The sequence below is a fragment of the Lepidochelys kempii genome, chromosome 6, assembly GCF_965140265.1.
Source record: "Lepidochelys kempii isolate rLepKem1 chromosome 6, rLepKem1.hap2, whole genome shotgun sequence".
NCBI lineage: Eukaryota > Metazoa > Chordata > Testudines > Cheloniidae > Lepidochelys > Lepidochelys kempii.
In genome coordinates, this window is record NC_133261.1 from 15865664 (window position 1) to 15892049 (window position 26386).

At 52.2% G+C, this 26386-nt stretch overlaps 1 protein-coding gene across 1 annotated transcript; it reads left to right on the plus strand.

The window, feature by feature from the left end:
• Nucleotides 1–3009: 3009 nt before the first annotated feature.
• LOC140913261 (zona pellucida sperm-binding protein 1-like) lies at nucleotides 3010–18029 on the plus strand. The gene is made up of 14 exons (XM_073349332.1): nucleotides 3010–3147; nucleotides 6521–6746; nucleotides 8501–8622; nucleotides 8792–8926; nucleotides 9437–9917; nucleotides 11101–11244; nucleotides 12064–12248; nucleotides 12335–12432; nucleotides 15223–15350; nucleotides 15444–15633; nucleotides 15722–15872; nucleotides 16084–16168; nucleotides 17204–17329; nucleotides 17890–18029. The coding sequence occupies exons 1-14, from the start codon at nucleotides 3010–3012 to the stop codon at nucleotides 18027–18029; spliced, it is 2349 nt and encodes a 782-aa protein (XP_073205433.1).
• Nucleotides 18030–26386: the final 8357 nt, after the last annotated feature.

Genomic DNA, 26386 nt, shown 5'->3' on the forward strand with positions numbered 1-26386 from the left:
AGGATTCGCAGACAAGCTCCAGCTTGGTCTGAACGGGAGGTACTGGATCTCATTGCATGTTGGGGAGACGAATCTCTTCTGGCACAACTATGTTCCAAAAAAAGGAACGCAAATACGTACATTAAACTCTCCACTGCCATGACGGAAAGAGGCTACTCCAGGGAAACAGAACAGTGTCGTACAAAAAAAATCAAGGAGCTGCAAGCTGAATTCTGTTGCCCGGCCGCATGTGATGGCTTACTCACACCAAAGTGGCAAGCACTTCAGTCTGAGAGGCAAAATGAGACCTTGTACAGAAAGAACACGTGCTGTGTATTATGAATTGCCTGTTTCACTGAGAAACAGCGTCCCCTTTGTTCTCTAAACTGTATCTTTTAAAATACTACCCTCCCTTTTTCTTCTCCTGCAGCAGGCGCAAATGTTTCAATGCAGCCCCTATCTACTCCGTCCCAGATTAGAAGGTGGAAAAATGAACTCGGGACAACGATTGCTGAGCTCTTGCAGTCCTCCCGCATTGATAGGGCCCAGTTGAGTGTATGGAGGCAAACAATTGCAGAGTCGTGTAAAGCGTTACATGAATATGAAGAGAGGAAGGACGTGGGCGATGAGAGCAGGCAGGATGCTATGGTCAAGCTCATGGGGGAGCAAACTGATATGCTCCGCTGTATGGTGGATCTAATGCGGGAAAGGCAGCAAGACCATAGACTGCCACTGCAGCCCCTGGATAACCGCCCTCCCTCCTCCCCAAGTTCGATAGCCTCCTCACCCAGATGCCCAAGAACATGGCGGGGGGGAAGGGGGAAGGCTGCGGGGACCAACACAATCAACCCCAGAGGATTGCACAAGCAGCAGAAAGCTGGCATATCCTAAATTTTGATTTGGTTTCTGGACTAGTCCTTCCCTCCTCCTCGTCCACCCCCCTAACCCAATACCCCCCTCTAGCTTCTGATTTCTCTCAATGTTTTGTGCAACAACCAATACAGAACGGTTTTTAAACAATTGTGACTTTATTTCCTTTCATATATATATATGGGGGGGGCAGGTAACTTTAAGAGAAACAACAACTCCTCTCACAGCGTACCCTGGCCAGTCATGAAACTGGCTTTCAAAGCTTCTCTGATCTGCAGCGCGCCCTGCTGCGCTCTTCTAATCGCCCTGTTGTCTGGCTGTGTGAAACTTGTCGCCAGGCAAGTTGCCTCAACCTCCCACCCCGCCATAAATGTCTCCCCCTTACTCTCACAGATATTGTGGAGCACACAACAAGCAGCAATTACAATTGGAATATTGGTTGTGCTGAGATCTAACCGAGTCAGTAAACTACACCAGCGTGCTTTCAAACGTCCAAATGCACATTCTGCCACCTTTCTGCACTTGCTCAGCCTAGAGTTGAACTGCTCCTTACTACTGTCCAGGGTGCCTATGTACGGCTTCATGAGCCATGGCATTTAGGGGTAGTCTGGGTCCCCCAAGATAACTATAGGCATTTCAACATCCCCAACAGTAATTTTCGGTCTGGGAAGTAAGTTCCTTCCTGCAGCTGTTCAAACAGACCAGAGTTCCTGAAGATGCGAGTGTCATGCACCTTTCCAGGTCATCCCACATTGATGTCAGTGAAACGTTCCTTGTGATCCACCAGTGCTTGCAGCACCATGGAAAAGTACCCCTTGCGGTTTATGTACTGGCTGCCCTGATGTTCCAGGGCGAAGATGGGGATATGTGTTCCGTCTATTGCCCGCCGCACTTAGGGAATCCCAGCGCATTAAAGCCATCCACAATGGTCTGCACGTTTCCCAAAGTCACTCGCCTTGATAGCAGCTGGTCATTGATTGCATTGGCTACTTGCAGCACAGCAGCCCCCACAGTAGATTTCCCCACTCCAAACTGATTCCCGACTGACCGGTACCTGTCGGGCATTGCAAGCTTCCACAGGGCTATGGCCACTTGCTTCTCAACTGTGAGGGCTGCTCTCATTTTGGTGTCTTTCCGCTTCAGGGCAGGGGACAGCAAGTCACAAAGTTCCATGAAAGTGGCCTTACGCATATGAAAGTTTCGCAGCCACTGGGAATCATCCCATACCTGCAACACTATGCGGTCCCACCAGTCTGTGCTTGTTTCCTGGGCCCAGAATCGGCGTTCCACCGCATGAACCTGCCCCATTAGCACCATGATCTCCCAATCGCCACATGCCATGCCATCTGTGTCCGTGTCCTCATCAGTATAGTAATCATGCTGTCATCACTTCCTTGACCAGTCTTGCAGGTACTGCACATACTGCTGGATAATGCATGAGGTATTTACAATGGTCAAAATGCAGCAGAGATCTGATCGGGCTCCATGGCTATGGTGCTCGCATGGGTAATCCTGGAAAAGGGGTGCGAAACGCAGGAGAGCAGAGTGGCAGCGGAAGCTGTGCTGTTTGGGTCACGGTAGCCGAACAAAGACTGACAATGGTTGTCTTCTGTGGCTTTCACAGAGGTGGGAGCCCAGGACAGACAACATGGAGAAGCTTGCAAGCGTGGCAATAGCGGGAGAGCAGAGTTGGCGGCAGAAGCTGTGTTGCTCGATTCACAATGGCCGAGCAGAGTTGAGTTGGAGAGGTGGATTCATCGTAGCAGGAGAGCAGCGGTGCACCGTCTGCTGAAAGCAGTATGGCGTCTGCATGCCAAAAAGGGGCGAAACGATTGTCTGCCGTAGCTTTCTGGTGACACACACCCAGAAACACCCGCCAGAATGTTTTTACCCCATCATGCTTAACTGGGAGCTTAACAGAGAATTCCAATGGGCGGCAGGGACTGTGGGAACTGTGGGATAGCTACCCACAGTGCACCGCTCTGACATTTGATGCCAGCCTTGGTACTGTGGACGCAATCTGCCAAATTCACCCGCTTTAGTAGGGACACAGAAGACCGAATGTATAAAATAGCTTCCGAAAATTCAAATAGAATAATTTTGAAATAATTTTGTACTGTAAACATACTGAGGGGTAGCAGTGCCATGAGAAAAAGACAGATGGAGCCTAGGAAAACCACCAGGCAAGAGAAGCTCAAGAGGCCTAAGCCTATTGAGGTGTCCTTGCAGCGCATCCTCAGGTTTCACACAGCTCAGGCTGAGGCCTGCCTCGGTCTGTGGAGCTCCATACTTGGCCAGGTTAGGTTTCTTCAAGGCCTGGTATGAGGCCTCCCTAATTTATGACTAGTTTCACCCCTAACTTGCACTCTGCACCGGCCACTAGGGCTAACCCCCTTAATCTTATTTTAAAAGAGCTGTAAAATCATTAACAATCATGGGCCTCAGTTCCACACCTCATCAGAACAATGGCACCTCCATCAGCCCCTGGCACCACGCCAGAGCCCTGTTCCAACACTGACTCAGACAGAACGCAGTGACTCCTAGTGAATTAACACCACTGTTTTCTGGACCTCCAGGGTTTTGCCCACAGATCCCCCTACTCAGCACTGAGGAGGCCTGATCCTTCCAAAGGTATGACATGTAATGTTAGGTCTCAGCAGCTGTCCCTTATGGGGTTGGTGATGGGATAAAGTACCAGGGTGACTAGGGGCCAGGACTACACCTGTACGGAGATGACGATGTCACCCGCATGAGGGGAGCTTGGGGATCTGTTGCTCTCTAGGGGCTGGTTCACATGGATGTTAATGAGTGTGCTACAGCCACTCCCTAGAGATGGTTAGTCCTTTTCGTTCAGAATCGCCTGGTTTTTGCTCTGAAGATCATGGAGTTTAAATCTCAGTGTGGGCCCAAGCAGGAGCAGTTAAAATTGCAAGCCAGAGATTGACATACAGGGCAAGGGGGTGCAGAGCAGTGGGACAGAAGACCAGACTAGCAGCATGTGTGTAGGTCAGAGTTAAGAGTACAAGCAGAGCTGTGGGGGAGGCGTGTTTGGCAGCTGTTAGCATCAGGCTCAGGGGCCCGTTCTCCATTCCCCAGTCACGGGAGCAGTTTCTCTACACACCTTGCTTGCCCTGCCGCAAAGATAAAGCATCTTTGAGTGAGTTTTACATTCCTCCCCCGATGCCCCCCCGCCCCAGTGTTCACAACACAACAGGGAAGTAGGGAAGAAGCAGAGACGGAGTTACCAACTCTCATCATGTTATTGTGAGTGATGCAATACTTTGTGCTTTTCTTAAAGCTCCAGCTCCTGGAGTCAGGTGAACATACCAGAACATCAGCTTTCCTTTTAAAAAAAGGGTTTCAAGCCTCATCTTTTTGTTTTATGTTTGTATGGCGCCTGGCCCAATGGGGTCCTGCTCCATGACAGGAGCTCTTAAGCACTGCAGGAATACAAATACATAATAACTGTAGAGACAGAGAAGCTTCAAAGCATGACCTCCGCAGATTCAAAAGCCAGAAAAGCATTTTAAAATAGCCACAAATTTGTTATTTTTAAAATCTCATGATTTTTAAGGGAAGCTCAGGAGTTTGGGGGGACTCATGATTTTTGAGCGCTCAGGGTTGGCGATATTCTCAGCAGTGAGAAGGGCAGAAAGAGCGAGGGAGATGAGACGGGGAGCCCCAACCCCAAAGAGCCAAAAATCAAGAGATTGCTGCAAAAATCATGAGATTTTTCACACAAAAAATACACTTGAGCGATTTTTTTCATAGGTTCATGGATTTTCAGGCCAGAAGGGACCCTTAGATCAACCAATCTGACCTCCAGCAGAGCACAGACCAGAGAATGTCACCCTGTTACCTCTGCATGGAGCCCGATAACTTGTGTCTAAGTAAAGCGTCTTCCAGACAGGCCGCCTGTGGGCTGGTCTACACTAGAAAGTTAGGTTGACCCAGGTGTGTCCCTCAGGGCTGTGAAAAATTCACCCTCCTGAGAGACGTAGTTAATCCAACCTCTCTCCCAGGGTAGATGCCATGAGCTCACTGGAAGAACTCTGCCATCGTCCTACCTCTCGGAGCGGTGGATTTACGACAGCGTTGCTGCAGTATGTCTCAGCACTACAGGGCAGCACTGCAGCTGTGTAGACATAGCCTGATTGAGACTCCATCACTTCCAGTGGTCGTCTGTTCCAAGGGTTAGTCACCCTTCAAAATGTGTGCCTTACGTCTACCTTAGATTTGGCCATGGACGATGGGTGAACCACAGGCTTGGGGAGGCTAGCCCCTGGCCCGGCCCACCCTTCAGCCTGAGGCCCCACCCCAAAGCCCAGAATCCCTCCCTTCCACGGCTACCAGCCCCCCCTTCCAATCCCGGGTTGCCCAAGCACCACCAGCCCCAAAGCGCCAGGGCACACACACCCACCCAGAGCACCAGACAGGCTGCCCCATCAGCCCCGCAGCACTGGGTGGGTGGGCTGCTCCCCAGCACCAGACCACTGGGTGGGCGTCGGGCAGCCCTCCTTTTCCCCCCAGCCCTGGAGAACTGGGTGGTGCGGCCCCAGCCACCCCAAGTCCTAGCCGCCCTAGCCCCAGCCCCAGCCCAGCAGGCTTCCCGGAAGAGGAGCAGGCTGCTTGCCTGGGCTGGGGCCAACTACCAGCAGCAGAAGGAGGGGGCCTTGGGCAGAGCATGGGCAGGGCCACGCGGGGCTCTTTGCGGAGGTACAGCCTCCCCAGGCTATTGTACGCATCGTCCATGGATTTGGCTGGCTCCAACTTCCAACCGCTGGATCTTGTTCTACCCTTCTCCACTCGATTAAAGAGCCCTTTAATAGCCAGTCTTTTCGCCCTATGAATGTACTTGGGCACTGTACTTGAGCTACTTCTTGATCTCCTTTTCGATAACCTAAACTGACTGAGCACTGAGAATCTCTTGCTAGCCGGCACTTCTTTCAGCCGGCAAATTGCATTTGTGACTCTTCTCTGTATCCACTCCAGTTCTTCAATAACCTAATCCCACAGAACAAGAAAGAAAAAGGCCTCATTCAATACCATGGCCACCTACACACTGACTCGACCTTGTGCCTGCCCGCCCGCTTCGAATCATAGAATATCAGGCTTGGAAGGGACCTCAAGAGGTCATCTAGTCCAACCCCCTGCTCAGAGCAGGACCAATCCCCAACTAAATCATCCGATCCCAGAAGGATACACTGACTAGACCCCTCGATTCCAGGCAACTTGGCCTTCTGATTTTTGGGGCACTTGGGGTGTGCTTGAGCCCTGTTTTTATGCTTTTCTCTGCAACTGTGCGGGCAAGAAACTTATTTTTCTTTTGAATGCACACTGAGGTTCTCAGCTAGTTCCTTGTTTCCAGGAGATGGAGCTTGAAATAAAACATCAGTTACCATGGGACTTGCAATAAAATCCTGAGAGCTGGCAACACTGAAAAGGTAGCGTAACAGGAGGCTTCAATGGGAGGGGGGTCTTAGGGCTGAAGGGTTCGATGGTTATGTTTCCCTTTCACCCTGAGCTTTGCACTTTTCATCCGGCCCCTCCCCACCACCAGGCAGCTCCCCAGGTGCTGCCTCTCTGCTCATCTGATTCACACCCCGCCCCCTCCCCACCACTCACTCACCCTACAAAGCCCCGCTCCCACAGCCTCTCCCCTTATGAGAAGTGGCTGCTAGACAGGGCTTCTTTCTTAGCATCTTCAGCCATGGGGCTGGCCTGTAGGTATTTTGTGGGCTTAGTGCTGCTCTGGTCCCTAAGGATAGCCCTTGGGCAGGGGGACTTCCACAGGATCAGTTTCTCTGTCTTGCAACATGAGTATGACTGTGGAGACTATGGGATGCAGCTGCTGGTCTTTCCCAGCCAGGGCCGCACCGTCCGCTTCAAAGTTGTGGGTAAGTAGCTGCCTGGCTGCTTCATGAGAAAGCTAAGAAGCCTCCTGCTCGTCTGCCCTCTTAGACATGCAGGCGGGTTTTATGGGTCTCTTGTGGAAACCTCTTACTTCTACAGTATGTAATGAGAGCTTTAGGAAGGGAACAAGAAGGTCCTACTCTAGTGCTTTTTGGTGGCCTGGCTGTTGCCCTCAAATCTTGAGTACCCTGGTCTCCTGAAGTGAGAGTCTGTGGCTTCTGTCCCCTGGAGAAAAGACTGGAGATTGCTACCTGGATTCAACGGTTAGGGCTAAGTCTTTCCTCACAACAGCCTGCTGACCGTGACCCACAAAATAGCAGAGGGTAAAGAGGGAACCCTGCTGGGGGGAGACTGTAAAAGGACATACCAAAATGTGGCTGGGTATCCCAAGCTCTGGTGTAACTCGGCCCTTTGAGCTCCAGACGCCTGGATCCTGCGCCCTCTGTGGGCGATCACCTCCCTGTTGTCATGCCCAAGCATGGGATGGGATGGGATGGCCTGGCCTGGCTCGGCCACTCTCAGCCCTCCTTGTTAGGGGGTTTATTCCTTCACCCACTTACTTCCCTGGTCCTTCTCGCATGAACAGAGAGCAACAATACCCGAAGTCCAAAGATGCAAACAATTCAAAGTTTATTGGGGGGAACTTCCAGCAAGCATGATTGCAGTTTCCTTCCTTAGTGTCCTCCTTCCCAGCTCTGACACCACAGAGCCTTACACCTGTGTCCCTGTTCCCATTCCTGCCCATAGCCAAACATGATTCCAATTTCCTTACCCCCATTCCCTGTTCCCATTTCCCCCTTTAGCAAAACATGATTCCAATTTCCGCACCCCTGTTCCCATCCCCTCCCACCCATGCCCACTCACTTCCTTATTGACTACAGATTATATAGTCAAACTTGAGTTCTGCTTAGCTATACCTTAACCAATCATTTTCCTGAAATGTAACTAACCAATCCTAACACATTGGTACATGATTATGTGCCCAATTATATCCCACCACCTTAATGAGTTTACACCCAGCAAAATTAATTATACAGCAGACAGAAACCATCACAGAACCAGACAGAGATTATACAGACAGACAAACAATAGGAAAGTGGGAACTATAAATGACAAAAACAATACAGGAATGAGGATTTCACATCCCAGCTATTGATGAGTGAGTGCTTGCCAGACAGGATGCTATCAAACTAAGTTTCCTTTTACATTTTCTAGGCACTTCCCTTTCTCTGGAGGTGATAGGAATACAATCCTGTCCTGATGGTGCTATTGGGCTGTTAGGCACTTTATTTCAATGTGACTAGTTTGGAATGTGAGGATGTGACCCTTCGCTTCCCAACTTATGGCTGCCTCTGTTGCTTAGCCAAAGGCCTTAGCCTAAGAACAGGGCCTCAGACTGTCACAGTAAGAGAAGGCCCTTACACCAGCAGACAGTGATTTTGATTCTTTCTCTTATACCTCTAGAACTAGCCAAGTGATAAGAATACACCTAAATTCTGAGAGTATAGGCCTTGACAGACAGGCCTGAATATCTATATCCTAACACTCCTGGCTCTAGGTCAGACTTGGTAAATGACGGCCGTCCTGTATCTTTGGAGCTGCTTCCCACCATGCTAAACTCCACTAAACTGAAGGATGTGACAAACCACTGTCGCTGTTCCAAACATGGCTACTTGGCTAAGCTTCATCAAGGGCTTTAACTCTTCCTTACCCACGACCTGTATGACTCTCTCCACAGATGAGTTTGGGACACCCTTCGAAGTTACCAACTGCTCCATTTGTCTCCATTGGGTCACATCTGGCGAGCAAGGAGCGATGATCTTCTCAGCTGGCTACAATGGCTGTCATGTGCAGAAGAAGGTGAGGGGGGTTGGCACGCCTCACCCCAGTGTACCTGAGCAACAAAAGAAGCTGGAGATGGGTCCATACCTGCAGTCACAGCAGCCTGTGCAGCTGGGGGGCGCTGCGCTTAGCGCCTACAGAGTCTGTTAGGCCACAATACTGACTGATTGGTGTCTCTTCATTGCAGGATGGGCGTAACCACCTGCAAGTCCGAGTGGAGGAACTGCTGAGCGCCAGGGCCGTCGCTGCCACCTATGATGTGAACATGACCTGCCCCAAGCCCACTGAACGTGACTTAACCCCAGAGGAGACCATGCGCTACGTGCCCCAGCCGCAGCCGGGCCTGGTGCGCCCGGTGCCCCAGCCGCAGCCGGGCCTGGTGCGCCCGGTGCCCCAGCCGCAGCCGGGCCTGGTGCGCCCGGTGCCCCAGCCGCAGCCGGGCCTGGTGCGCCCGGTGCCCCAGCCGCAGCCGGGCCTGGTGCGCCCGGTGCCCCAGCCGCAGCCGGGCCTGGTGCGCCCGGTGCCCCAGCCGCAGCCGGGCCTGGTGCGCCCGGTGCCCCAGCCGCAGCCGGGCCTGGTGCGCCCGGTGCCCCAGCCGCAGCCGGGCCTGGTGCGCCCGGTGCCCCAGCCGCAGCCGGGCCTGGTGCGCCCGGTGCCCCAGCCGCAGCCGGGCCTGGTGCGCCCGGTGCCCCAGCCGCAGCCGGGCCTGGTGCGCCCGGTGCCCCAGCCGCAGCCGGGCCTGGTGCGCCCGGTGCCCCAGCCGCAGCCGGGCCTGGTGCGCCCGGTGCCCCAGCCGCAGCCGGGCCTGGTGCGCCCGGTGCCCCAGCCGCAGCCGGGCCTGGTGCGCCCGGTGCCCCAGCCGCAGCCGGGCCTGGTGCGCCCGGTGCCCCAGCCGCAGCCGGGCCTGGTGCGCCCGGTGCCCCAGCCGCAGCCGGGCCTGGTGCGCCCGGTGCCCCAGCCGCAGCCGGGCCTGGTGCGCCCGGTGCCCCAGCCGCAGCCGGGCCTGGTGCGCCCGGTGCCCCAGCCGCAGCCGGGCCTGGTGCGCCCGGTGCCCCAGCCGCAGCCGGGCCTGGTGCGCCCGGTGCCCCAGCCGCAGCCGGGCCTGGTGCGCCCGGTGCCCCAGCCGCAGCCGGGCCTGGTGCGCCCGGTGCCCCAGCCGCAGCCGGGCCTGGTGCGCCCGGTGCCCCAGCCGCAGCCGGGCCTGGTGCGCCCGGTGCCCCAGCCGCAGCCGGGCCTGGTGCGCCCGGTGCCCCAGCCGCAGCCGGGCCTGGTGCGCCCGGTGCCCCAAATATATCCTCCACCAAGCAACATAGGTGTGTGGGGGTGTCTGTGACCTCTAACTGGTTTGAGTGCATGTGGGTCCCCTCTAATGGAAGGTTTCATGCTCCACTCCTGTGGTGGTCTTCAGAGGAGCTGAACCTTGTCTTGAGCTGGTGTTGACAGTGTTGTAAGCCATAATCAAAAATGAGATTCGTTTAGAAATCATGCTCTTCCCCCACCCGCCCCCAGTTTATTTGAAGGGGAAGGGGTGGCTATTTGCCTTCTGGTTTTTCAAAGTTTAGGGGGAAGGCACTTGCTTCCAAAGTCTGTGAGCTTCTTTGGCTCAAAATCCAGTCACACATGCACCAATGTGTCCTTGCCATTGGCTGCTCAGAGGGGCTTCCCCTGTTCCTCCAGTATCCCAGGGTTTGGGATCTGATGTTGTATCCCTTCGTATCTCACCCCCACATCTGTTTGCAATCTGTCTCCTTCACCCCCCATGTGTCTCTCACAGGCTCTTCACAGCTCTTAGTCCCTCCCTCTCCTAGAGTCCTGTCTAGGCCTCCCCCTAAACCAGAGTGGCATCCACTTTGCCTGTAGGTACAGCTTCAGTCTCATGAAAGAAATTCGCAGCCATGTTTATGAGGGACACTTTCCTCTGATCGGCTATGGGGAAATGGTGGCCAACCTGCTAGCTTCTGCCCCATCGTCCGTAAAGGGAGATGGTGACTTCAATAAAGGAAAAATTCATAGAGCAGGCGTCTGCTCACTATTTCATGAGATGGCTAGAGAAACCCACCTCAGAACTGCTAAGTGATAAATTACAGTTGACCACACTGCTGGCTGTGTTGAGGGGGCTGTAGGGTGTAGGTGGGGGCTCTCCTCTGACACAGCAGCAGATCAGGAGCCTGAATTTCCAAGTGACATGTTAAGCCTGCTATCAGAGAAGGGCAACATGCTACATCTGGAGGACAGGGGTGGGGATCTGAGCACAATGCTGTCTGAGGTGGTATGTGGTTTGGGGTTATGGTTGTGGGGGGCAGGGTGAGCTGGGATGGAGGACCACTGTGGGAGCTCTTGCAGCCCTTTGGGGAAGGGGAGGAGGGTTGGACTGGTGTTGAGGTCAGCCACTTGTCCAGAGGTCACTACAGATCTTAAAAAGTCTCTGGGGAAGGGTCTCTCGTGATCTCTTTAGAGGCTCTCTAGCTCTCCTTAATCCACACCCTGCTGTTCTAGGGGCGCATCTCACAGAGGAGCAGTGCCGTGTGGTGGCTGGGAAGATGCCCTGTGCGGATGCCCCAGGCCAAGCTGCTTGCTTCCAGGCTGGCTGTTGTTATGATGAGACTGACCTCACCACTCCCTGCTACTTTGGCAACACAGGTGGGAGACCTGCCCTCATGTCAGGTTATGGAGCCTTTTGTCATCTCTGTCCTGGGAAGCTTGGTGACACACCGTACGTCTCAGATGAGTTTGGTCACCACCTACTAGCATGGTGAACTAGACTTGGATGCAATGTCTTTAACTCTCACCCTAGGCTGCAGCTGGCATCAGTTGTGTGCAAAGGGATTCTTCCTACATCACGGTCTCTCCTCAGTTGCCCAATGCCTGGCAGATCTTGAGAGCCAACACCAAATGTGTGGTGGCAGAGGAAGACCCATCAGACGGTACAGGCTGGTGCTCCATCATCAGATCGATGGATAACTTTGCCGGCTTGTGTCTCGTTCCTGCACAACATGAGCTGCAATCATGCTGTCTCAGACAAACCCACTTACCCCCATGGGGCTTCATTTGATAGATTCCAAAGCCAGAAGGGACCATTGTGATCATTAGTCTGTCTGATTTCCTGTATAACACAAGCTATAGGATTTCCCTGAAATAATTCCTCCAGCAGATCTCTTGGCAGACATCCAGTCTTGCCTTGTCAGTGATGGAGAATCCACCATGACCCTGGACAAACCATTCCAAGAGTTAACTACCCTCGCTCTCAGATCTACACCTTATTTAAATACTTAGACTGTAATCAAGTCACCCCTTAACCTTCTCTCTGTCTAAAGAGACAGAATTTGGTCACTACAAGGCCTGTTTTCTAATATTTCTCATGGCTCTTCTCCAATCTATCATCCTGAGTGTGGCATGGAACTCTTGCCCAATTCCTCTACCAGGAACATCTATACTTAATCCTGCTCCTTTGTGTTGCAGTCACTGTTCAGTGCCTCCTGGATGGTCACTTTGTTCTGGTGGTCTCCAGGGACATGTCTGATCACCCCATCATCCTGGAGAGTGTCCGGCTAGCCTATGCCCAGGCAGGGTGTGACCCCATCAGGATGACTGAGGCTTTTGTGATCTTCCGCTTCCCCCTCATGCAGTGCGGCACCACAGTCCAGGTGAGGGGACACCCACGGGAAGCCAGGGTGAGTGCTCTGCTCAGGGGTTTGGGGGACTAACCTGCCCCATGTCTCCACTCTTCCAGGTGATCCATGACAAACTGATCTATGAGAACCAGCTGATCTCTGGCATCGACATCCGGACTGGGCCGGACGGCTCCATCACCCGGGACAGCACCTTCATGTAAGTTGGCCTGCTCTGTTGACTAGCAAGGAAGTGATGGTGAGCAGTCTTCTGGCCTCACGCTTCCACTGTGGAAGGGCTGGGACAGCACCTTCATGTAAGTTGGCCTGCTCTGTTGACTAGCAAGGAAGTGATGGTGAGCAGTCTTCAGCCCTTCCGCAGTGGAAGCGTGAGGCCAGATCCTTTCCCCTGGCAAAGATCTGATCCATCAATTTTCCAGCAGCCTCTCCTGACCACCAAAGGACTTAGGGGATGTTCTACAGGTATGGATTCCCTGCAGTCACAGACATCCCCTTTTCTGAGTGGGGGAATGCACCTGATCCCTAATGGGGCATGGGGCAAAATCTTGCTTTGTGAAGGGAAGGACACTCTGTGCAGCTGACTGTCCAAGAGTCAGGGTTTTACGTTGTCTGATCAAATGCCAACATTGGTCAGCCTCACCTCAGTCCCTGGAAAAATCCTGCAGCAGGTTGTCAAGGAATCCATTCTGAACCTCTCGGAGGAGAGGAAGGTGATCAGGACCAGCCAAAATGGATTCACCAAGGGCAAGTCGTGCCTGACCAACCTGATTGCTTTTTATGATGAGAACTGGCTCTGCGCATGTGGGGAAAGCGGTGGACATGATATACCTTGACTCTAACAAACTTTGTTACAGTCTCCCACAGTGTTCTTGACAGCAAGTTAAAGAAGTAGGGGCTGGATGAATGAATTAAAGGTGGCTCGAAAGCTGGCTAGATCATCAAGGTCAACGGGTAGCAATCAACAGCTCTGTCTAGTTGGCAGCTGGTATCAAGCGGCATGCCCCAGGCGTCTGTCCTGGGGTTGGTTTTGTTCATTATCATTAATGATCTGGATGATGGGATGGCTTGCTGAGGGTGTAAGTTAATGGATAACACTAAGTTGGGGGGAGAGATCTAGAAAAATTGAAAATTGGGCTAAAAGAAATCTGAGCTTCAATAAGGACGAGTGCAGAGTCCTGCACTTAGGAGGGAAGAATCCCATTCACTGGTACAGGCTGGGGACCGACTGGCTAAGCAGCAGTTCTACAGACAAGGACCTGGGGATTACAGTGTACGAGCAGCTGGCTACGAATGAATAGTGGGCCCTTCTTGCCAAGAAAGCTACTGGTATATTGGGGTGCATTAGTAGGAGCATTGCCAGCAGATGGAGGGAAGTGATTCCCCTCTCACCAGCAGTGGTGAAGCCCATCCGGAGTACTGTGTCCAGTTTTGGGCCCTCACCAACAGAAAGGATGTGGAAAAATTTGGAGATTGCCCAGCAGAGGGCAACAAAAATGATTAGGGGGCTGGGGCACATAATTTATGAGGAGAGGCTGAGGGACCTGGGCTTATTTAGTCTGCAGAAGAGACAAGTGAGGGGGGATTTGATAGCAGCCTTCAACTACCTGAAGGGGTTCCAAGGAGGATGGAGCTTGGCTGTTCTCGGTGATGGCAGATGACCGAACAAGGAGCAATGGTCTCAAGCTGCAGTGGTGGAGGTCTAGGATGGCTATTGGGGACGGGACTATCCCTCTAGGAGGGTGGTGAAGCACTGGAATGGGTTACCTAGGGAAGTGGCAGAATCTCCATCCTTAGAGGTTCTGAATACCTGGCTTGACCAAGCCCTGGCTGGGATGATTTAGTTGGGGTTGGTCCCGCTTTGAGCAGCAGGTTGGACTAGCTGACCACCTGAGGGCTCTTCCAATCCTAATCTTATGATTGTAAATGCCACTTGCTGTGCGATCTCCAATGACAAGTAGGCACAGCCAGCCTGACCCGAGAAGGGCTCCATGGGGCCACCCTGAGGGACTAATAACTCCCTACAGGGTTGGTAGAAAGAAAGCTTGATGTAGGGACTGTTGCCCCCTTACTAACATTCAGTGAGGTGTACTGGTTGGCTAGCTCCCAGTACTAAAAGGGGAAGGATCTCTGGGAAATCAGGACCCTGAGAGTGACAGTCCCCAGGAACAATGGGGAGAGGCCAATGCTCCAGGTCAGCCTGACTGACAGGGTGGGCAGGCTAATCAGAGTCAGGAGGCCAGGGAGGTCCTGTCCTCCATGTGAGCTGGATTTGCCTGGGTCACAGAGTCAGGTCATGTGTTTCCTTTAACCTTTCCCATGTTTCCTTCTTTCTAAAATAGTTGATTAGATAACTTCCATACAAGGTAAAGCAAATGCAATGCTCATGGTTCAGAAGTGCCCAGTGCAGAGAGTACCCCGGAGTGGGGACACCCTAGCCCCAGTCCTAGGTGACCACAGCAGGGTTGGGGGTCGAGCCCCCCCCCCCTCCGAATCCTGGGCCTAGCCTTGTTGGGGTTATGAGGACTCTGCCAGACAGGAGAGTGGAGGGGAGCCCTGAAGGGCAGGGAGGCCACTGGATAAAGGAAGTGGGAGCGAGGACTCGGATCCTTTCGCTAGCCCACTTCACCGGGGTAGTGCAGAAGCCAGGAAAGTTCCCCACAAGAGCAGGACTATTCCCCTGCTTACATTGAGAATGCTGCCAAAAGAGATGTGAGGACAAGTAAGCAGGTGCTTCTAGCCTGTCTGAGAAGGCCCCCATGTGGCCGTGCTCAGACACTCCTGCTGAGTCCCTGAGTTGGAGGGAAGAACATCTGAGTTGCTAAAAGGGTTGATCCACTAGCATCCTTGGATGTCTCCCATCCAAGTACTGATAGGGCCTGATCCTGCTTGTCTCGAGCACTAATAAGGTCACTGCCAGACACCACGTGGCCTCAAGCTGAAGTCACAGAGCATCAGCCCCTGTCTCCTCCCTCTGCTCTCTCCTGTGCAGCCTCCATGCTCGCTGCATCTACAATGCCAGTGACTTTCTGCCAGTCCAGGTCGAGGTCTTCTTGCCCCCCACACCTGCTCCAGTCACCCAGGCAGGACCCCTCCGGCTTGAGCTGCGCATCGCCACAGGTAGGTGACCCCTCACTCCAGCACGGAGATCCCATCCCCCTGAAGGACCACAGGTGTCTCAGCTCTGCTCTCCTCCTACCCTCTCCCCCACAGACCCGAGCTACAGATCCTATCTCTCAGAGAGAGACTACCCTGTGGTGAAGGTGCTCAGGGACCCTGTCTACATGGAGGTTCGCATCCTGCACAGAACAGACCCGTCCCTGGTTCTGGTTCTGCACCAGTGCTGGGCCACCCCAAGCGCTAACCCCCTGCAGCAGCCGCAGTGGCCCATCCTGGTGGACGGGTGAGTGGCTGGGATGGAGGGGGAGCATGGCTTGGGGAGGAGGAAGGCGGTTTCCTTGGTCCACCCTTCTCTCATGTCTTGCTCCCAGGTGCCCGTTCCTGGGAGACAACTACAGAACCCAGCTTGTGCCCGTGGGCCCTGCCTCATCTGAGCTGCCCTTCCCGACTCACCACCAGCGCTTCGTCCTCTCCACTTTTGCCTTTGTGGACTCCGCCTCCCAGGTGGCACTTGAGGGAGAGGTGAGAAGGGGCCCACATATAAAGCGGGTGAGGAGGGGGAAGTCGGAGTGCAGGGGCAGGAGCTCCTATTTTAGTCAGGTCCTGACCTCCTCAGTCTCTGCTGAGGCGCTGCACATGCAGAACCAAACCGATAGCTGTGGATCTACTTCCTGCCTCCTACCAGCACTGGCCAGTCACTCACTAACTCCATTCTCACTTGTGTGGATTTTAGGTGTACATTTACTGTAGCGCCTCAGCTTGCTACCCCTCCCGGCTGGAGCCCTGCAGGACCCTGTGCCCATCAGGAGCTGCTACAAGTAAGTCGGAGTGGTCTGAAATCCATGTGGGTTTCTACAAGCTCCCATCCCAAATACCAGAGGACTCATAGTGAACAGAGATCTGCCTGTCCTGCTATATCAGAGGTGGGCAAACTACCACCCACAGGACCATCCTGCCCAGCCCCTGAGTTCCCGGCCGGGGAGGCAAGCCCCCAGCCCCTCCTGTGCTGTCCCTCTCCCTCGCAGCCTCAGCACGCCTCCAGCACTCTGCTCCGGTAGGAGCTGTGAGCTCCCACTGCTCTGAGCAGCATCATAAGGGGGTTGGGATTGGAGAAGGGGCAGAGGGTGTCAGGGGGCAGTCGGGGCAGGGGCTGGTTGGATTGGGCAGAGGTTCGGGGGGGCAGTCAGGGGGCATTGGATAGTCATTGGAGTCCAGCAGGGGCTGTCAGGGAGCGGGGGGTTGGATAGGGGTGTGGTCCCATTGGGCAGTTAGGGGCAGGGGTCCTGGGAGGGGGCAGTCAGGAGACAAGGAGTTGGGGGGCAGAGGGGGTTTCTGAGGTGGGCAGTCGGGGGGCAGGAATTGGGAGGGAGCCAGGCTCTTTGGGGAGGCACAGCCTTCCCTACCTGGCCCTCCATATAGTTTTACAGTGCTAATGTGGCCCTCAGGCCAAAAAGTTTGCCCAGCCCTGTGCTATACACTGACTGCAAGGCGTTCAGCCCAGCTCGTTATGTACCTCTACCATGTCCTGTAGCGCTAGCTAGGGTATGATGGGCTAAGACGAAGAGGTAAATGGCCTAATCTCCTACAACTGCCCTATGTAGGAGACAATACTAGAAATTGCCTCTGGAGAGTGGAGTGTCTGCTGCTCCTGATGAAATGGCCTTTCTTCCCAACTTCTCCCACACTTCAAATAAGCAATTCAGGAAGATCTAATACCTGGTACCACAACCTGTCAGGAGGCCTGTAAGGACTCATGGTTGAGTCCATGGTGACGCTGCATTTCATCACGATGGGCCCTCTGGTTGTGAGTGCGCTGGACAGACAGCTCCCTAACTCTCCATTCCATCTGCCAGGAGGCCGCCGGTTCCTGGATATCAACAATGGGACAGGAGAGCCCCAGGACCTGGTGAGTTCTCCTGGCCCTGTGATCTTCCAGGAGAGCCCTGAGCCGTGGAGAGAGCACGTCTATGAGAACAAGGGTGAGGTTTCTGTTAAACCCTAGTAGGACAACTGGCATCTTGCACAGTAACCTGGAATACAGCAAGTCAATGCTGTCTAGGGGGTTCAAATATAAATGTTCATGGGGGGAGGGGGGCTACATGCAGAAGTCACTCCTTGATGATCCATATGTAAGCTAATGCTGGCTGACACCATACCTGTGAGTGCTTCCTATGAGTGGGCCAATGTTGGGTTATATCCTTATCCTATGGACATTCATAGGATGTCTCAAAAACCAGCAAACTTGGGGGAAGCGGGGGGGACACTATGGCACCTCAGTGGTGACTTGTATGCCCTGAGCCTCTGTGGCACTCAATGCACTGGGGCTAGCATTGCCTCTGCCCTCTATTGGATGGCTATCAATGGGATGGTGGTGCTGGCTCACAGTCTAAAAAGTGAGTTGACAATTCAAGTATCTTTCTGATGAAGGCTGGCCTAAGTGGTAGGGGGAGCACCACTGGGGCAGGGAAGTCTAGGTGTCATCTCCACACTTTAGACCCTACAGAAATCTGGATTGTCTTAACCTCTCCTCTTCCTTCAGACCCTGTCTCCAGACTAGACCTGACCCTGGTGCTTCTGGCCATGCTTTCATTGGTGGCTGTGGCTTCTCTCGTTACTGTGACACTACTCCATAGGAGAAGCAGCTGGATGACAAGGTCCCAAATCTTCCATGGCAGATGACTGTAAAATAAGGGAGAGGAGCAGAAATAAAATCTCTGGAGTGCACTAATGTCTTGTGGTAGCGTGTGTCCCTCTGGGGGAGGGAACAGCAGTTGTTGAGGCCAGGGGTCTGCTACTAGCCTTGTAGCTCTTCCCCATTCAGCAGCAGAACAGACCTCTCTGCAGGGATAGACACCAGAATAGGATGTGGCATAGAGGACAGGAAGAAGACTGCAAGCTAGCACTAGACAAGGTAAATCAAATGGCTTTCTCTCACTCCTGGGGTCCTATCTGGGGGGAGAGGAAGCCACTCAGCCGAACTAGAGACTTTTTGATTAACTTTACTGTGAATAGCTGGATTCTAACTCCCCTGGGCACGCAATAAGAACTACTGGCGCTTGCCAGTCTCACATGAAGTCCATGTGAGCCAGCTGGGGGACACGCCTAAGTCTGGTAACTAGAAACCCTTGTGTCTTCTGTGGGGGCTCTGGCCAGCCCCTAGCTGGCAGGAGGTGGAGAAGATTTCCCTATTGTGTTAGTGACTGGGAAACCTGATGCTTCAAGACCTTAAGCATCCTCCCTGACAGCTGGGATCTGCCCCATAACTGGTATCTCCTGCTTCTTGACCCTTAAGCTATATCTCTGGGGCACTCCAAAGCATGGCTGTAGTGCGCACACACAGACCCAAGTGAGCTAGCTTTCATCAAGCTAGTTGAAATAACGGTAGTGGAAGCATGGCCTATACAAGACTAGCTGGGACTCTGGGTCGTACTCCAGTGGGTAGCCTGTGCTGCTGTTGCTCTACTGCTTGATCTGGCTAGGCCAAAGCTACCTCGGCTACATCTACGCACTCACCTCTGTCTACACGGCAATCTACCCTTCTCCCTTGGCATTAGTTTCCTTCTATCTCGCCTGGGGAAACTACAGCCCTCCAGCTCCTCTCCAAATCCCCTTCCAACAGCTAAAATCCTCTCTCCCACTGCTCCTACCACATCAACACCCTCCACCTACTGTAGAACCCACAGGGACTGTCACGCTAACGTGGTGTAACTGTTCTAACCCCTCTACTACCATCTTCTAGGGTAGCCTACTGTGGGACCGGATCCTGCAAACACTTAATGTGCAGGTGGTAATGACTTCACGCATGCATGGAGTTAAGCACGTGCTGAGGGCTGGCCAAGCAACACAAACTGTTCATTAAATGTCAATGTTCATCCTGCAGTAGGCAAAACCAATGCCTCAAAACTCTTCATGGAAAAAGCAGAAAGGCATGTGTATCCAAGAAATGCATGGGCACTCGCCTGAGATCTAGGAGACATTGGTTTGAGTCCCTGCTCTGCCTGACTGGGTGCACATGTGTACTCCTGCATCCCAAAATGGAGTGTTGCAAGGTCAGAGTCTTGGACTGTAAGAAGATGGCAGCAGGGATCATGCTTTTTGTTACTCTCTGCAAAAAGCATTGTGTGATGGCTTGGCACAATAATGAATGGAAGCCTGGTGGTTTATAGGCACGAGACAATGAATTTGCCATTTGCTAAGATTTCAATGTAGCATAAAGATCGTGCTGTAGTTGTAAAGGCCGTTGCTTCTGTGCTTAAATCATGTACTTGGAGACTAACCATGAGAATTATTGCTGAAAGCTGGGCACTTATCTCCTAGAAGCAACAGAGAAGGAGAGAGACTTGGGTGTATTACTTGATCACAGGATCGCTCTGAGATTTCACTCTGATGCAGCTGGCAACAAGGCTAACCCAGTCATGGGATACTCGGGTGAGGTATTTCCAGTAGAGAGCGGGAAGTGCTAGTACCATTATACAAGGCACTGGTGAGACCTCATCTGGAATACTGTGTGCAATTCTGGTCTCCCATGTGTAAGATGAATTCAAACTGGACCAGATATGGAGAAGGGCTACTAGTATATCCAGAGAAATGGATAACCTCACTTAGGAGAGGAGACTGAAATACTTTCATTTAGCCTAACCAAAAGAAGGCTGAGGAGAGATAGATGACTGCTCTCTCTAAATGCATCAGAGGGATTACTATCAGAGAGGAATTAACATAAGCACCAACGTGGACACAAGAACAAATGGATATAAACTGGCCATAAGCAAGTCTAGGCTTTAGATTAGACAAAAGTTTCTCTATCAGAGGAGTGAGATTCTGGAGCAACCTTTGAAAGGGAGTGGGGGGGCGGTAAAAAGCGTAACTGGCGTCAAGACTGAGCTTGATAAGTTTATGGAGGGGAGGGTAGGATGAGACTGCCTACAATGGCACACGAGCGCTCTGTGACTGCGAGCTGCAAAGATCTCCAAGGGCTGGTTTAAAGGACACCAGATGGGGAGGGCTCTGAGTTACTATAGAGAATTCTTTCCCCAAGGTATCTAGCTGGTGGGTCTTGCTCACATGTTCAGGGTCTCACTGATCACCATTTTGGGGATTGGGAAGTAATTTCCCCCATGTCAGAGACCCTGTCGGTGGGGGTTTGCCGTCCTCTCCAGCACCGGTCACGGGTCACTTGCAGGTTTAAACTAATGTAAATGTGGGGATTCTGTTTAGTTTTGTCTTTATATCATTATTTGAGGACATCGCTAACTCAGACAGAGGTCATGGGTCTATTGCAGGAGTGGGTGGGTGAGGTTCTGTAGCCTGTAATGTGCAGGGGCTCAGACTACTCAGGAGCTCAGGTCCCTTCTGGCCTTAAAGTCTGTGACAGAAGAGAGGGGGTTCCCTGAAAGCTCAATAGTGGCAGCGGACAGCCAACTATAAGCAGTAACGCAACACTGGAGATACAAGTTGCATGCAGCTGGATGGGTGCCTGTGACTTTCCTTCTACCAGCTAAATGATGTGACAATGCAGTCAGCATAGACAATCCTGCACATGAAAGACTTGGTATCATCTTGGCACAGAAGTAAGACATATAATTGCCTTAGGGTACCAGAAACAATCCAAAGGGAGTGGTGCAAGCTACAATGTTTGAATGAGGATTGCCAGCACTGATCTGTGCCAGGATAGAACAATAGCAATAAGCTGTTTCCTCCAACAACTCAATGGTGTATTTAAATGATGCAAAACTGGGGGTCAATACTGGCTGATGGGCAGTTATGGGGAGGGGGCAGCAGTGTGCTTTCCAGGACTACAGTGATGGAAGGGGAAGGCTTAGCTAACCAAACTACCCTGGAGCCAATACAATAGGGTGGCAGCAGAAGAACAAGTTTCAGACACAAGGGTGTAAGTTCTGTATTTCTGCTACTGCTCCCTATAAAAATCTTTAAACGGAAAAACCTGGCCATCCCTAATTCTAAAGGCAGGGTGAAGAAGAAGGGAGGCCTCAGTAGTCTACTGAAAGGCCAGTTCTGAAGATGTGTAAAACGTCATTGCGTGGGGTTTCTTCCAGACACTGAAGGTGAGGGATGATTTTCCCGTGACAGAAAAGGTCTGCTTCAAAGTCCATGGGAATCCTTCCATTGACTTCTGGGGCAGAGACACCAGACAGGAGAGAGTTGGAGGAGAGGATGAAACTTCTCCACTTAGGGGAAAAGTGCTGAGTATGATAGAAAAATGGCCAAATGTTTCTCCTGCTGAAGTAGGGAGACTTGGGCCTGGTCTACAGTACGCAGTTATTTCAGAATTAGGCGAGTTACCTCGAAATAAAACTGGTTCCATCCACACGACCAAACCAGTTTTTTCAATTTAAAGGGCTCTTTACTCCAATTTCTGTACTCCACCTTGGCAAGTGGAGTAACACTAAAACTGAGATCGCAGTTCCGGGTTAGAGGTACTGTGGACGCAATTTGACAATATTAGCCTCCAGGAGCTATCCCAGAATGCTCCCTTGTGACCGCTCCGGACAACTCTCTGAACTCCAATGCACAAGTCAGTAGACAGTAAAAGCCCCTGGAACTTTTGAATTTCCTGTTTGGTCACCATCAGCACAGTCCACCAGCACAGGAGACCGTGCAGAGTCCACCATCTCAAGAGACCACGCAGTCCAGGATTCGCAGACAAGCTCCAGCTTGGTCTGAACGGGAGGTACTGGATCTCATTGCATGTTGGGGAGACGAATCTCTTCTGGCACAACTATGTTCCAAAAAAAGGAACGCAAATACGTACATTAAACTCTCCACTGCCATGACGGAAAGAGGCTACTCCAGGGAAACAGAACAGTGTCGTACAAAAAAAATCAAGGAGCTGCAAGCTGAATTCTGTTGCCCGGCCGCATGTGATGGCTTACTCACACCAAAGTGGCAAGCACTTCAGTCTGAGAGGCAAAATGAGACCTTGTACAGAAAGAACACGTGCTGTGTATTATGAATTGCCTGTTTCACTGAGAAACAGCGTCCCCTTTGTTCTCTAAACTGTATCTTTTAAAATACTACCCTCCCTTTTTCTTCTCCTGCAGCAGGCGCAAATGTTTCAATGCAGCCCCTATCTACTCCGTCCCAGATTAGAAGGTGGAAAAATGAACTCGGGACAACGATTGCTGAGCTCTTGCAGTCCTCCCGCATTGATAGGGCCCAGTTGAGTGTATGGAGGCAAACAATTGCAGAGTCGTGTAAAGCGTTACATGAATATGAAGAGAGGAAGGACGTGGGCGATGAGAGCAGGCAGGATGCTATGGTCAAGCTCATGGGGGAGCAAACTGATATGCTCCGCTGTATGGTGGATCTAATGCGGGAAAGGCAGCAAGACCATAGACTGCCACTGCAGCCCCTGGATAACCGCCCTCCCTCCTCCCCAAGTTCGATAGCCTCCTCACCCAGATGCCCAAGAACATGGCGGGGGGGAGGGGGGGAGGCTGCGGGGACCAACACAGTCAACCCCAGAGGATTGCACAAGCAGCAGAAAGCTGGCATATCCTAAATTTTGATTTGGTTTCTGGACTAGTCCTTCCCTCCTCCTCGTCCACCCCCCTAACCCAATACCCCCCTCTAGCTTCTGATTTCTCTCAATGTTTTGTGCAACAACTAATACAGAACGGTTTTTAAACAATTGTGACTTTATTTCCTTTCATATATATATATGGGGGGGGGCAGGTAACTTTAAGAGAAACAACAACTCCTCTCACAGCGTACCCTGGCCAGTCATGAAACTGGCTTTCAAAGCTTCTCTGATCTGCAGCGCGCCCTGCTGCGCTCTTCTAATCGCCCTGTTGTCTGGCTGTGTGAAACTTGTCGCCAGGCAAGTTGCCTCAACCTCCCACCCCGCCATAAATGTCTCCCCCTTACTCTCACAGATATTGTGGAGCACACAACAAGCAGCAATTACAATTGGAATATTGGTTGTGCTGAGATCTAACCGAGTCAGTAAACTACACCAGCGTGCTTTCAAACGTCCAAATGCACATTCTGCCACCTTTCTGCACTTGCTCAGCCTAGAGTTGAACTGCTCCTTACTACTGTCCAGGGTGCCTATGTACGGCTTCATGAGCCATGGCATTTAGGGGTAGTCTGGGTCCCCCAAGATAACTATAGGCATTTCAACATCCCCAACAGTAATTTTCGGTCTGGGAAGTAAGTTCCTTCCTGCAGCTGTTCAAACAGACCAGAGTTCCTGAAGATGCGAGTGTCATGCACCTTTCCAGGTCATCCCACATTGATGTCAGTGAAACGTTCCTTGTGATCCACCAGTGCTTGCAGCACCATGGAAAAGTACCCCTTGCGGTTTATGTACTGGCTGCCCTGATGTTCCAGGGCGAAGATGGGGATATGTGTTCCGTCTATTGCCCGCCGCACTTAGGGAATCCCAGCGCATTAAAGCCATCCACAATGGTCTGCACGTTTCCCCAAGTCACTCGCCTTGATAGCAGCTGGTCATTGATTGCATTGGCTACTTGCAGCACAGCAGCCCCCACAGTAGATTTCCCCACTCCAAATTGATTCCCGACTGACCGGTACCTGTCGGGCATTGCAAGCTTCCACAGGGCTATGGCCACTTGCTTCTCAACTGTGAGGGCTGCTCTCATTTTGGTGTCTTTCCGCTTCAGGGCAGGGGACAGCAAGTCACAAAGTTCCATGAAAGTGGCCTTACGCATATGAAAGTTTCGCAGCCACTGGGAATCATCCCATACCTGCAACACTATGCGGTCCCACCAGTCTGTGCTTGTTTCCTGGGCCCAGAATCGGCGTTCCACCGCATGAACCTGCCCCATTAGCACCATGATCTCCCAATCGCCACATGCCGTGCCATCTGTGTCCGTGTCCTCATCAGTATAGTAATCGTGCTGTCATCACTTCCTTGCCCAGTCTTGCAGGTACTGCACATACTGCTGGATAATGCATGAGGTATTTACAATGGTCAAAATGCAGCAGAGATCTGATCGGGCTCCATGGCTATGGTGCTCGCATGGGTAATCCTGGAAAAGGGGTGCGAAACGCAGGAGAGCAGAGTGGCAGCGGAAGCTGTGCTGTTTGGGTCACGGTAGCCGAACAAAGACTGACAATGGTTGTCTTCTGTGGCTTTCACAGAGGTGGGAGCCCAGGACAGACAACATGGAGAAGCTTGCAAGCGTGGCAATAGCGGGAGAGCAGAGTTGGCGGCAGAAGCTGTGTTGCTCGATTCACAATGGCCGAGCAGAGTTGAGTTGGAGAGGTGGATTCATCGTAGCAGGAGAGCAGCGGTGCACCGTCTGCTGAAAGCAGTATGGCGTCTGCATGCCAAAAAGGGGCGAAACGATTGTCTGCTGTAGCTTTCTGGTGACACACACCCAGAAACACCCGCCAGAATGTTTTTACCCCATCATGCTTAACTGGGAGCTTAACAGAGAATTCCAATGGGCGGCAGGGACTGTGGGAACTGTGGGATAGCTACCCACAGTGCACCGCTCTGACATTTGATGCCAGCCTTGGTACTGTGGACGCAATCTGCCAAATTCACCCGCTTTAGTAGGGACACAGAAGACCGAATGTATAAAATAGCTTCCGAAAATTCAAATAGAATAATTTTGAAATAATTTTGTACTGTAAACGTACTGAGGGGTAGCAGTGCCATGAGAAAAAGACAGATGGAGCCTAGGAAAACCACCAGGCAAGAGAAGCTCAAGAGGCCTAAGCCTATTGAGGTGTCCTTGCAGCGCATCCTCAGGTTTCACACAGCTCAGGCTGAGGCCTGCCTCGGTCTGTGGAGCTCCATACTTGGCCAGGTTAGGTTTCTTCAAGGCCTGGTATGAGGCCTCCCTAATTTATGACTAGTTTCACCCCTAACTTGCACTCTGCACCGGCCACTAGGGCTAACCCCCTTAATCTTATTTTAAAAGAGCTGTAAAATCATTAACAATCATGGGCCTCAGTTCCACACCTCATCAGAACAATGGCACCTCCATCAGCCCCTGGCACCACGCCAGAGCCCTGTTCCAACACTGACTCAGACAGAACGCAGTGACTCCTAGTGAATTAACACCACTGTTTTCTGGACCTCCAGGGTTTTGCCCACAGATCCCCCTACTCAGCACTGAGGAGGCCTGATCCTTCCAAAGGTATGACATGTAATGTTAGGTCTCAGCCGCTGTCCCTTATGGGGTTGGTGATGGGATAAAGTACCAGGGTGACTAGGGGCCAGGACTACACCTGTACGGAGATGACGATATCACCCGCATGAGGGGAGCTTGGGGATCTGTTGCTCTCTAGGGGCTGGTTCACATGGATGTTAATGAGTGTGCTACAGCCACTCCCTAGAGATGGTTAGTCCTTTTCGTTCAGAATCGCCTGGTTTTTGCTCTGAAGATCATGGAGTTTAAATCTCAGTGTGGGCCCAAGCAGGAGCAGTTAAAATTGCAAGCCAGAGATTGACATACAGGGCAAGGGGGTGCAGAGCAGTGGGACAGAAGACCAGACTAGCAGCATGTGTGTAGGTCAGAGTTAAGAGTACAAGCAGAGCTGTGGGGGAGGCGTGTTTGGCAGCTGTTAGCATCAGGCTCAGGGGCCCGTTCTCCATTCCCCAGTCACGGGAGCAGTTTCTCTACACACCTTGCTTGCCCTGCCGCAAAGATAAAGCATCTTTGAGTGAGTTTTACATTCCTCCCCCGATGCCCCCCCGCCCCAGTGTTCACAACACAACAGGGAAGTAGGGAAGAAGCAGAGACGGAGTTACCAACTCTCATCATGTTATTGTGAGTGATGCAATACTTTGTGCTTTTCTTAAAGCTCCAGCTCCTGGAGTCAGGTGAACATACCAGAACATCAGCTTTCCTTTTAAAAAAAGGGTTTCAAGCCTCATCTTTTTGTTTTATGTTTGTATGGCGCCTGGCCCAATGGGGTCCTGCTCCATGACAGGAGCTCTTAAGCACTGCAGGAATACAAATACATAATAACTGTAGAGACAGAGAAGCTTCAAAGCATGACCTCCGCAGATTCAAAAGCCAGAAAAGCATTTTAAAATAGCC

Coding starts and splice junctions, on each gene's coding strand:
- LOC140913261 (XM_073349332.1), top strand. CDS start 3,010: ATGGAGCCTAGGAAAACCACCAGGCAAGAGAAGCTCAAGAGGCCTAAG. Junction 6,747..8,500: donor CGTCCGCTTCAAAGTTGTGG/GTAAGTAGCTGC, acceptor CTCTCTCCACAG/ATGAGTTTGGGACACCCTTC. Junction 9,918..11,100: donor TCCTCCACCAAGCAACATAG/GTGTGTGGGGGT, acceptor CTGCTGTTCTAG/GGGCGCATCTCACAGAGGAG.